We start from the raw sequence: 13,150 nt of genomic DNA on the forward strand, positions 1-13,150 counted from the left end.
GACTCTTTTTCAGTATTTGAGGTAACTTTCAGCATATTTTAAAAAACAACCAAGATGAGATGGACAACATCTCCAGGCCCATCTCCTTTCTTAATGCAAAACCTACTTTCCCATCTCCAGTAGTACCCACCCATGGGAGATAGGGGAAGCGGAAATGAGAGGAATTTTAAAAAATAAACAGCATTTCTTTTTATTTGAAGTTGTTAAAGAGGGCTAGGTAAAACCATGGTGTCTTCTTAATGAATCTCAAGCCAACCCTATGAGTTGGACTCTCAGTTCTAATTTGGTGTTATCTGTGAATCAACCAGCTAGGCTTCCTAGTCTACCTTGAGGAACTACCAAGGACAGAAGGCCTGCTACCATTGAGTTATGCTGCTCTGGTTTTGGGATCCAATGGGAAGAATAAAGCCATGGAGACAGCAGATGGACCGATATAACTGAGAAGTCCAGAGGAACCTGAGTGGCACTGGAGTCAGCTGCTGAGTCCTTTGCTGATGTCTTCAAGATAAACACCTGCACACAACATCCTGCGTACAATTCCAAGGTGTTTACAAGGTGGGGTTCTGACTGCATAGTCAGAAGACCCTGAGATTCCAAAGACCCCACATTTGGAATCTCTGACCTACCAGAATCAGCCAGCCCTCCACGAACTTGTCATCACAAAACTCTATTACTGTGAAATGGTCACAGGTTTTCATCTGCTAGGACTACTCAGCCCTTTTCCCAAATCCAGATTACAAAAGCAAATAAGCGCACCAGAGGAAATTTAGAAAAGCCAAAAAGCGGGGAGGAAAAAAAAAAAAAATCACTCATTATTTTATTATCCCCAAATAAGCACTATTAGTATTTTGGTGTCTTTCTTACATACAAGTTTCAAAATAGGTGGGTGATTAAAAAAACCACTGGAATCATATTGTAAACACAATGTTGTATTCTAATTAAAAAAAAAAAACTACCAAATCTTTTATTGAAAAGCAAATGTCATAAAAAAATAATTCTTGGATGAATACAGTGACTGGATTATTTCCCACTCTAGGAGGTATCATTAAAGTAATGAAATCAATTTTATAAGTAATACATAGAAACCACTGATTTTATAGCCTGTCCTCATGGAGTATTCATATTTTGTTTTTATTTACAGAAAGCTCCAAATATAGTTAAATACAAACAGATTTTAGTATTACCTACCACTTCCACTAGCTCATCAGTTTCAGAATTCTGAAAGGCTACTAAATTTTCTTTTAATCTTACCCACTACAGATGAAATAAGGATAAGTTACAGACAAGTTCTAAGATCACTATTGGCAGGACTGTCTCCCAATTAACATGTTCTTACTTCTTCACTGACTAAAGAACAATACGTTTCTAGAGTAATTTCACTCTCTGATAGCTGACGAACAGACATCTCAAGCTCTGAGACAAATAGAAAAATAAATTACCAGTAATTCCTGTTCTTTCAAGGCGTGGCACAATCTTACTATTCAATCTATCCCGTGAGCTCAAGAGCAGTGGGTCACCTTGCCTTCCTTTACCTGCGATGGCACTGCTCTCCCCCAGAATTCCACTTGAGGAAGACTCACAAATGTCAGTGAAATCAGAGGTCAACCATGAACATCAGGGAAATCAGAGATCAATTATTTTTCGAGCAGAAGATGGTGAAGTAGTAGAGCTGATTTAGGAAAATAAAACTCCCCCAGTTGCTGGAAAGCAGGGCAGACGTGTGAAGACTAAGCACTGACACACCTGCAGAAAATAAGGGCTGCTGGCAGGACACTGCCTGGCCTCCGACTCTGGTTGCTGATAGTTGAAGCTCATCTACAAATTAAAAGACTTCAGTGCTATCCCTGGAAGGGCAGCATTAAATGACAAATACACAGATTCAAAACAATAATCATGGTGAGGAACTGATCGCGTGATCTGTGACTTTTTTTTTTAAGTAAGCCACACTTCTCTGAAATGAAGAGATCAATCAGATGTTCGATATACATGTTTATCAGGTGCTTACTAAAATCAAAACACTGAGCTAGGTCCTAGGAGGGATTAGAAGTCTAAGATGTGGTTTTCTGTCTTTAAGTGGCTTAGAATTAATTTGCAGAATCAGGATGGATACACAAAATAATTACTACTAAAACATATAAACCAACAGCACTTTAACATTCAAAATCCTTTTTCATGCAAGGGCGAGGAAATTCAGAGAAGTGGTCCAAAGGGACCGACCCACACAAATAAGAAAAAATCTTCTAGCAGCATACGTATCCGTACAGAAGCTGAGCAAAAATTCCAAGGTTCGGATACCTGCATTCACTTTACAGCATTAAAAATTACAGGTTTGCAAATAAAATAAGCATGATTATATTCTACCTATATAATTTATAAACACTTTCTTATAAAACTTCAAAGTGTTTTTTAAGTATGAGCTCACTGGTCTTCTGGGTAGAAATGAAGAACAATTATGGTCTTCACTTAATAGACGCTCCCCAAGAACAGAGCAGTAAAATGAATTTGGCAGGGTATCTTAGTCACTGGTAGAATCTGAACCCATAAACATAACTCCTAGTTTAGGGCTCTGTTGTTGACAAATACGACAGTGTATCTAGCTGCTCTGGATTCTAGGAAGAAAGGAAAAAGGAAAATCTGAGGCATTTTATTGCTGGTTTTCATCAGCATCAATCTGTACATTTTAAGTGCATTCATGTATTCCGTGTTCTCCTGGGTGCTGAACAAAGTGAGTTAAACCAATAAACTCCCCTTAATCGCCGGCAATGTTGTAAATATACATGTACATAGACTGATGCGAACAAATGAAAGATACTGATATTTTATAAATTACCTCTTTTAAGGCATTCCACAGTTCCTCATCCGTGTATTCATTAAAGGGATCCAGGTTTCTTCTCATTGTTCCAGTGAATAACACAGGATCCTAAATGTGCCAAAACAGTTACTGTTGTTATCATGGCTTCTTTTCATTTTTTTTCCCCAATGTTACCTTTCAGAATAGAACGAAAATACCAATAGAATGAAAATGCCAAAATTCACTCTCATCGTTAATTTTAAGGTTGTAAATGTTTGCTTATAAAACAATTTGTCGATAATATTCCATTGGACAAAGTCAGCTTCAAAATCTCTTCTAGATCATTGAACACTAACAAAAGAAACTGTTAGAGTGTGCCATTTAAAGAAGAAACTGAAGAAGAAAAAGAAGGTCTGATTTTTTAAAAAATGCCTTCCTGGTAGTTATCTGCTTAAACAGGAAAAACGAGGATATAATTATTTGAGGAGCTTTACTTCAAGAGAGTGATACCAACTGTCAATCCTGGTGGGATGCTGGAAAACACCAATAGCAGGATTAGTTGAAGCTGCATCTCAAAGACAAATTGTTAAATACGTTCACGTTTGCACACAGAATCCCTGGGTGAGACAAAGTTTGCTCTCAACTGCTAACCCAAAGGTTTGTGCTTTGAACCCACTCGGCAGCAATGTGAAAGAAAGGCCTGGCAATCTGCTTTCCTGAAGATTATGGTCAAGAAAACCCCATGGAGCAAGTCTACTCTCTAACACTGAAGAATAAATTAGGGTATTTTCTTTGTTGGTAAAACTGACTTCCGGGATTGGGAATCTCTCCACATGTGCAAAAGGGATGTCTTGTCATCTTAAGAAGAGGTGAACCAGTGGGGCCAATGGCACTTCTGTTCAGGAAGAGACTGTCTCTGATTTTTCATCAGCTAATACACACATTATCTTCTCTTCTTATCAGGGTTACAGACCTCACCGAACCTCATTATTAACCACAAGGGCAGGATAACCTGAAACCCATTGTGACGTGTCATAATAAGATTATTTTAATTTAAATGGCTCATCCTACTCATCTCCTTCAGGAGGAGCTGAAAATTAAATTACTCATGAAATATACACCTCCTACGGGTCTCTAAGGAATAATCTTGAACATGAGCTTATATACGCCCTATAAAAGTCTTCTTCTGGAAGGTTCTAGAAAGCCAGGGCACAAGGATCTAGGTAGTACAAAAGAGCCCAACTGTCTACTGTCAATAAAGGTGGCAATGCAGACATGGAAACAAGACACCTGACTCTTCCACAGGTACCTGAGAACCGCTCAAGGGACTTATCAGCCTCGAATCTTGCCTGGCCTTGGAGCTGGAAACCCTGGGAAGAAAGATTAAGAAGACAGGCTTCTTTCTTCTCTAGCCATGAAGAATAATGACGATCAGTTTTAAGATTGGTGAGGGAGAAATGGATGTAGAAAACAGATGGCGTTTCATCAAAAAATAGGCATCCCTAAGCAAAATATAAAAATTAAAGACACTAAAATGGGCCCTTTATTTGCACTAAGTTTGTTAAGTGCCCTGAAAGCGCTGAAAACCACTGGTCAAACAATGGTTCAAAATGATTTTTCAGAATGAAACTGAAAAATCCTGAGAGTCAAATTTAAGGTTAAAGACTGAACTACTGAATTTAAGACCAGAGAGACTAAAAGACCATGTAAGCAATGGCTGGGAATTCCTTCTCAAAAGAATAGCCACCATGTTACTTAGATTTTTCTTTTAAACATTTATCTCACCTCTCGTAATGAATTATCGGCTCTAAGATTCCAACAAGCTAGGTAATTTCCCCTCCTGTAGTTGTTATGGAGCCCTGGTGGCGCTGTGGTTAAATGTTCGGCTACTAACCTGAAGGTACGCAGTTCGAATCCACCAGGCGCTCCTTGGAAGCCCTATAGGGCAGTTCTACTCAGCCCTATAGGGTCACTATGAGTAGGAGTCAACGCAACGGCAACAGGTTAGTTCTTATACCAGGTTTACAGAAACAATGTGGCCAGAGGAGGAGTGGCTGGTACCCATCATTCCTCACTCCTTTGATGTTCCTCCCACCTCCATCAGAGGCACTAACCTATGGGCAGTACTCCATTCACAGGCCAAAAGTGAGAGGCTCTTGTTAGGATTGGTGTTTGAGGAAATAAAGGGGCTGAAAAAAGGCCGGTTAAGGAAATCAGCTTTTAGTCCATTGGGAGAAGTGAGAGGTGGTCTCTTTGCTTGTATTAATGGTAGACCATCTCCCCATCCATCATGGCTTATATTACCTGAACTTTTCCCTCTTCAGATTTCTCTTCTAGAGCCAAGTTTTATCTGAAAACAAGTCTTGGGTTTGATGAGGTATCCACCTGGGTTTTCAAAGTCCATGCTAGAGTGATGTTGCCTTAACTGACCTATGAAAAATTGTTTTTCTTTTTAAAGATACACTTTTCTTCCTTTGTTAAGTGATGAGAGGCTTCATAGCATTAGAATATTTGGGAATAGTGATTTTGATGGTTCAAAAGAAGACAAAGAAACACACATTTAAAGCCCAATCATGTATTTCGTAAGTCAGGGCCCCTTTCACCTTCTACTCTTTTAGAAACTCCTTGAAATGGAGGAATCTCCCCAAAGACTGGGGAGCTGCCGTGGCTCTCCTGGCAGATCACGGGCTGTTTCTGAGCCCCTGAAAAACGCCTGCAGTCGCTTTGTGCTGCGATTCAGTGACCCCAAGTCCTGTGCCTTAAAGGGGGTTTGGGTAATGATCACCAAATCACCGCTGATTATCATAAAAAGAAAAATTTACAGTATAAGCATTCTCCCTTGTAGTGAGGACCCCCAAAGGGTCAATTTTAAAGGAGTATTAGGCAATTACTCATGTTTGTATTTGGCAGTATTAGAGAGAAGAAAATAGTTTAATAAATAAGAATATTCTCCTTTGTTATGATCTGCCAAATATACATTTCATAATGAGTAAAATTTCAATCAAAATGTGTTGAATAAGGAGGATGATGTAATAAAGCATTAGCTGATTGAAGCTGTATTTTCCTTCAGAGCCGGTAGGCAATTTGTTAACAGCGCCTAATTTAATATGTCAGTGTGTTTACACATGGTTTCTACGCATTCTACTTCCAGCCACTTGCCAAACAAGAAACCATTATATTATCTTCAAAAGGTAATAGAAGTGTTCAGTGTAGACACGTACTGCTAAGAGCAGATAAGGGTCAAATTATCATTTCTGATACATATTATTATTTAAAGCCCCCACTTCCATACAAAGAAGTTAATAATCTTATAAATAAGTGTTGTAAAAATGTTTGCAGGCAGAATATTTCAGTGCAGAGATTTATGGTGGCATGTAAAATCTTCACGTAAACAGACGCAGCATTTATTAGCTGAAGTATATTTTTTTTCTGAAGGCACACATTTAAACCTCGTTTAATAAGAGTTTTGTTTTAAATGCCACAGTTACCTGGCGTGGTACAGTTTGGCCAACAAATGCTTTTTGTTCACTGTAATATTTGAAATGGCCCATTAGTATTGAGCCTATTTTTCCTCATGGTTTAAAGTTTATACTTAAAAAAAATTCTTGGTGCCACATTCAGTAGTCATTTTTTCCTTTGTTACTAACATAACACACATTCATATTAGGAGTGTGACCCAAAAATGGCCACTGTGAATCAAAACATTTAGTGTAGTAAATTGATAATCCCTCGACACAACTGCAAGGCTGAAAACTACCGTCTTACCAGACCTTTTGTATACACTCTTGGGAGACAAGCCTCTTATTATCTCAAAAAGAAACCCTACCCACTAACCTTCAGACATTAAATCGACCTGGGACCTAGACAAAAACCGTGCGAGTGGTTACCAGTTAGCAAGATAAAACAAAAACACTTTACTTTATCCGACTTTGGGGTAATCCCAAACCCGAAAACTTCCTTCTACTAAAATACATCCTCAAGAGTAGCTACGACAGCTATTTCCTGATGTGGTGGGAGCTATATTTTCATTTTCAAATCCTGGGGACCTTTACTAAGTGCAGCTCATCTCCCTGTTTCAAAAATGAGGGAGTCACCTGAAGTCACTTTAAATCTTGGTTTCCTTTTTTTTTTTTTAATCCTGTAGCCTCTGAATGAACTGATCATCATTCATTTTCAGAAGAAAAGAACATTGTTCGCCCACAAAGGAAAAAGAACTTAAGTCCAGTGTAAAGTCCTCTTTGGATACAAAAAGGTCACCAGCTCCAGGGAGCAGTTTCGTGGCTTTAATGAAGACTTCAGTTGTGCAGAAACAAAGGCCAAGCTGCATTAGGCTGGGATCCAATTGTATTTCTTTACTAGTAACAGCATACCCATCTTTTTCTCTTCGAGTTTTGTTCTCAAAAGAGAAAAAAAGGAAAGAAACTCAGGTAATAAAAAAGAAGTCTTAAAGAGACACTGCTCTGGTTAACTTTCATTTCACCCAAGACAGCTCACGAACAGAAATGCCAAAATAGAGGAATGAGTCGTTTTTAAAAATACCTGCAAACAACAGCCCATAAGATAAACAGAAACACCCCAGAGACGCGTACTCCTTAGAACAATTACATGAGATCCAAAGGGCAATACTGGCCCAAAAGCAAACATGAGAAGGCAGGAAGGGGCAGAAAATCAGGATGAAAGAAAACAGGGGAACCCACAGCAGAAACGGGGAGCGTGCTGCCATGTTGTGGGGAATGAAAGCAGAGCCATGAAACACTTGTATAAACTATCAAATGGGAATCTAATTTACTCTGTAAACTTTCACCTAAAGCACAATTAAAAAAGAAAAAAAAAAAAAAGCAAAAACCGAAAAAAGAAAAAGCTTAGCTTTTGCTTTAATTAAGAAAGATATTAAATATTAAAAAAAAATATGAATGTTGACTCATGTTAAAGATTACAGCTGTCGATCTGTGCCAACCCTTCGGGTGCTATCATAAATACTGAATTTGAATGGAATTACTCTTCGATTGAGAAACATTTTCTTTGAGCCAATAGGAAAGTTGTAAAGAATCCATCCAAAAAGTTCTGAAATCCATTTTTTCAGATCCTTTCAGATAAGCAAGCCATTCCCTGAAAATACTCTCACCCGGTGTTCAGTCCCTGAAATTATTATTTTAAGAAGTGTTTTCGGATTTTGCTTGTTCCTAAGACTGTGAACATGCATGGGGAAATGCATGCTTAGAAATACAGCATTTATTTTCTGAAGCTGCACTTCCTGACTGGCCCCCGCCTGCCCCTGTACCTACCCAATCCTCACTGCTATCCCTTCTCCCCTAATTCTGAATTGCTCATGGCAGGATCCAGAGTGATGGAGCACCCCAAACCACAAACGAAGGGGAGGAGCTCAGAAAAGAGAGAACAAGGTAGCTGGCCATCCAGCCCCAGGATCACAGCTAACGAGGAGCCAGGGCAGACACAGGCGTGGCACACCTAAACCAGAGAACTAGGAGACGACCCTTGGTTTTACTTTGGCCAAGTTGGCTCTAGACTTGCTAGTTTAATTAAATCACTGTATAAACCAAAACCAAACCCGTTACCATTGAGTCAATTCTGGCTCATAGTGACCCTATAGGACAGAGTAGAACTGCCCTATAGGATTTCCAAGGAGTGGCTGGTTGATTTGAACTGTGGACCTTTTGGCTAGCAGCCAAGTCCTTAGTCACTGAGCCACCAGTGCCAAATCAGTGTACAGGACACACATAAGAGCCCCGGTGGCGCCAACTGTTAAGTGCTCAGCTACTGAATGAAAAGTTGATGGCTCAAACCCACCCAGGGGCTCCACAGAAGAAAGACCTAGCAATCTGCTTCCACAAATATTATACCTTAGGAAACCCGATGGGGCAGCTCCATTTTGCCACATGGGGTCATTAGAATAGGAATCGACTCGAGGACACCTAACAACAATAGGAGACGCATGCAGTGCTGTTCTCCAGTCATTTTAGGGCAAAAGGGACGTAAGCTTTCTGCACTTTGGACAAATACTGTGGAGCTTCCAAGTCACCATGCCAGCAGACTCTCTCCCATCTCTCTGGCCAGGTTGGTGTTGTGAAGAGAAAGCATGCTTAGCTCTGGCAAGGTATAATTTTGAGTATCTTCTGCTACGTGTGGAGCCCTGGTGGCACAGTGGTTAAGAGCTCACCTGCTAACCAAAAGGTCAGCAGTTCAAACCTACCAGCCGCTCCTTGGAAACCCTATGGGGCAGTTCTACTCTCTCCTATAGGGTCGGTGTGATCAGAATCAACTCGGTGGTAACGGGGTTTTTTTGTTTGTTTGTTTCTATTACATGTACCTGCCCATGACACAAAAGTGCCTAAAGGCCTTTTCTGAATTGATTTTAAGTGTTGCATGTGACTTTTTTCGGCAAAAATCACAAACAATTCAGTCCTTCAAAACCATTTAAATGTACAAATGAGGGATGCAGCAATGAGGGAAATTTGTTTCAACTATATATTCATTTGCTTTTGTTACTTTTTTTGATAATCCTTTTTGAGTGGGGTGGATAGAAAAACAATGGGTAAAATATCTGATGGGACATCATTCAACAAACGTTTACTGAAAAAACTATAGACAGAGAGGGGACAAAGGAGAGAGAGAAAGAGTCAGCCACTTCTGAGTTCTGATTCTCCTACTCAGCTGCTTGACTCAGGTTAAGTTACTCATCTCTCCGAGCCTCAGTCTCCATACTGGAATATGGGGCTAATATTATGTACCCTGCCGGGCTCTGTGAAACTTGGTAACATAAATGAGGCTCCTTGCATGACTGCAAACCCCTAACAGGGGCCCAGCCAACTGAGGAGGACAGAGAAGCGCAATGTTTTTCAAACTGCAGGCGCAACCAACGGATCATGAAATCAATTTTGTGGGTCGTGACTGTCATTTTTTCTATTTCTACAAACGAGAATAGAACGAAATAGAAAATATCAGTGTGCAGAGCACAGAGTAAGAGCAGTATGGTTTTGTGAAGTTTCATCTGTGTGTGTGTGTGTGTGTGTGTACGCGTATCCGTGCACATGGAGTCACGGTGCACAACAGAGTTGTTACTGTGGGTCACAGCCATCGCAGTTGTAAGGTCCCTGGTAGGGTTGGTAGAAGCTCACGATCTAGAGTCGGGAATCTCCCAAAATTTAATTTGAGTCCCAACTCTGCTGCTCACTAGTTACATGGGTTCAGAGATCTGCGCCTTAGTTTTCAAATCTGTCAAACGAGAACAACAATAGAACCGCTGTGTGGTGTGGATTAAATAGAGACTGTAGGGGAAGTGGCTGAAACATGTTAAGGATTCCACAAATGTTAGGAATTATTATGAATACTCGTGTGACTCGTCAGGGGCTGCATCAAGCACTAGAGCGACGCAGACGAGACACAGCCCTCGTCCTCAAGGAGAGGAAGAAAATAGCAGGGAATGTGGTGAGGGATGAGAAAAAAAGTCAGTGGCCTTTGTGGGGGGTTGCTAAGTATTTGTGGGGTATGAAGCAGTGGTAGGGAAAGCTGGTAAGAGCTTGGGTAAGAAGGGAGCCAGAAAACAAAAGGAAAAGTGACAGTCTCACCTCTTGTTCCTTGTGGACCTTAGATTTCTCTGTTAGCAGTTCCCCAGAAGTCCTCTTTGTTCTTTTTTTTTTTTTCCTTCACTATTTAAATTTATATAAAAATTTGATTTGTGTCACTAGCAATAAATACAAAAACGTCACGGACCACAATGACATGAAGATAAATCAAAGAGCAAGGTCCTTCTAGAATGTGCTCTCATTTTTACTTAAGTAGCAATAATACCCGAAAGACCAGTACCCCAATCTTTAATAGTAATAATTGTTGCTGTTGTTAGTTGCCATCTAGTCAATTCCAATTCATGGCAACCCCACATGTGCAGAGCAGAACTGCTCTATAAGGTTTTCAAGGCTGTGACCTTTCAAAAGCAGACTGCCAGGCCTGTCTTCGGAGGTGCCTCTGGGTGAGTTTGAACCACCAACCTTTTGGCTAGTAGGTGAGTGCTTAACCATTTGCGCCACCCAGGCGGCCCTTTAATAATAATGCCTGTTGCTGTCTAGTCGATCCTGACTCACAGTGACCCTAAAGGACGGAGTAGAACTTCCTCATAGGGTTTCCAAGGTGGTAACCTTTACAGAAGCAGACTGCCACATCTTTCTCTTGAAGAGCAACCGGTAGGTTCAAATCACCAACCTTTTGGCTAGCAGCCAAGCACTTAACCACGTGCCACCAGGCTCCTTTTAATAATAATAATAAAAACACATTCAATGCCATTGAGTCAATTCCAACTCACAGCAACCCCTATAGGACAGAGTAGAACCTCCAAGGAGCAGCTGGTGGATTTGAACCTTTTGGTTACCAGCTGGGCTCTTAACGGACTGTGCTACCAGAGCTCCATAATAATAACAGGTACTATTTATTGAGCACTCCTCAGAACAAGGCATGTAAAAAAAAAAAAAAAATCCATCACTGTCAAGTTGATTTCAACTCACAGTGACCCTGTAGGACACAGCAGAACTGCCCTATAGGGTTCCCAAGAATTCGAACTGCTGACCTTCTGATTAGCAGCTAAGTTCTTAACCACTGCGCCACCAGGGCTCCGAGAACCAGGCATTGGCCACACATAGTTTCTCATCCAATTAAATCTTCATAACAAATCTGTGAGGTAGTTATTACTATTCCCGGTTTAAAGACAAGGAACCTGAAGCTGGTAAGCTAAGTTACTTCCTCAAAGTCTCACACTTGTACGTGCAGAGCCAGAATAAACATTTGGGATATGCTGACTCTCAGAGTCCACGCTTCTAAAGGTTCTATCCCGTGCTGCATGCAGAACCATTTCCTGGGACCCTTTATGTGCTGCAGTCTCTCCAGTCTGTTTTTTTTTTTAGTCACCCAACATTGCATGTTGGAGACAAAGGCCTTTAAAGTGAAAAAAAAAAAAATAAAGGTTCTGTGTTTACAATGGTTGGTGATCATTATCTACATGGATACAAAGCTTAGCGCTGTTTTGTAAGCACCTTCTCGGGAGGATATACATACAGCACGCTCACAAGTAGGGTGGAAACTTATGGAACAGAACCAAAACCTGGTGATGTCAAGGTATATTTAGTCTTTGCTCAGATGTGCTTCCAAAACATCACCAGCAGAGCCAAGAATCATCTAGTGTTATTTCTTTATTTAGAGTTCTTTTATGTAGACATGCAAACATTTCTTATTAAGAGGCATTAAAAGTAATGCAGGACACATTTCTAGATCCTTTTATCCAAGAATATGAAAGTGCTTTATGGACACACTCATTATCTCTGGTAAGTAAATCTCATTAGGCCCATTTCAGAGATGGGTACACCCAAAATATATACGACTTGGGAACTGAAACCCATACCTCTACTGTAACTGCTAAGTCCTATTTCCAATAGCCACAGGGGATCTTTAATACAGCAACTGCATGTGCTGAAAATTCTTCCCATTTTTCCTGAAAAGGGTATCTTGGTTTCAAAATTACTTAAGAATAATCTGAATTACTTCAGAGGTGAGTGGTAGGTGGCAATAGCTGTGCTTGGTCATAAAAGTCCACCTTCTCCTTCAGGCACGTAAGAGCTCTTCAAGTTCACGTTCCCAGAAGCACACTTGCTTGCCTGGCTCTCTTTGTCGTCTCTTTGCCGTGTTTCTCATCTCAAGCATGTGTGTGAGTATTCCGTGCATTATACGTGTATTCTGTGTATATACTCTGTGTATATGTGTATTCTGTGTGTATATGTGTATTATATGTGTATTCTGTGTATATGTGCATTATATGGACGTGTACTCTGTATATGTGTATATATTCTGTGTATATGTGTATTATATGTGTATTATGTGTGTATATGTGTATTATGGAAACCCTGGTGGCACAGTGGTTAAGTGCTACGGCTGCTAACCAAAACGTCGGCAGTTCGAATCCGCCAGGCGCTCCTCGGAAACTCTACAGGGCAGTTCTACTCTGTCCTATAGGGTCGCTATGAGTCGGAATCGACTCGACGGCAGTAGGTTTGGGTTTTTTTGGGTATATGCATCATACGGACGTGTACTGTTTATGTGTACTATGTGTGTATATTCTGTGTATGTGTATTATGCGTGTATATGTGCATTATATGTATATTCTGTGTATATGTGTATTCTATGTGTATTCTGTGAATGTGTATCGTGTGTGTATTCTGTGATTATGTACATTGTGTGTGTGTGCATGTACATGTCTCTCAGCTCTCCTTGATGGCCAGGTGAATGGTGAGCGTAAAATACCCCAAAATTAAAACACAGAAGAAGCAGTTGTGGAGCTGAAGGTGTATAAGTGTCAGA

General features: G+C 40.4%; 1 protein-coding gene across 1 annotated transcript in view; it reads right to left on the reverse strand.

Annotated features, from left to right (window-relative positions):
* The window catches only part of ABCC4 (ATP binding cassette subfamily C member 4), a 324,633-nt gene that overhangs the window by 44,824 nt on the left and 266,659 nt on the right, over positions 1-13,150 (reverse strand). Inside the window, exon 27 of the mRNA XM_049853454.1 lies at positions 2,831-2,920. Coding sequence (XP_049709411.1) covers positions 2,831-2,920 — 90 coding nt within the window. The remainder of the gene's footprint in view (positions 1-2,830; positions 2,921-13,150) is intronic.

This window comes from Elephas maximus, chromosome 14 (assembly GCF_024166365.1).
Source record: "Elephas maximus indicus isolate mEleMax1 chromosome 14, mEleMax1 primary haplotype, whole genome shotgun sequence".
Lineage (NCBI taxonomy): Eukaryota > Metazoa > Chordata > Mammalia > Proboscidea > Elephantidae > Elephas > Elephas maximus.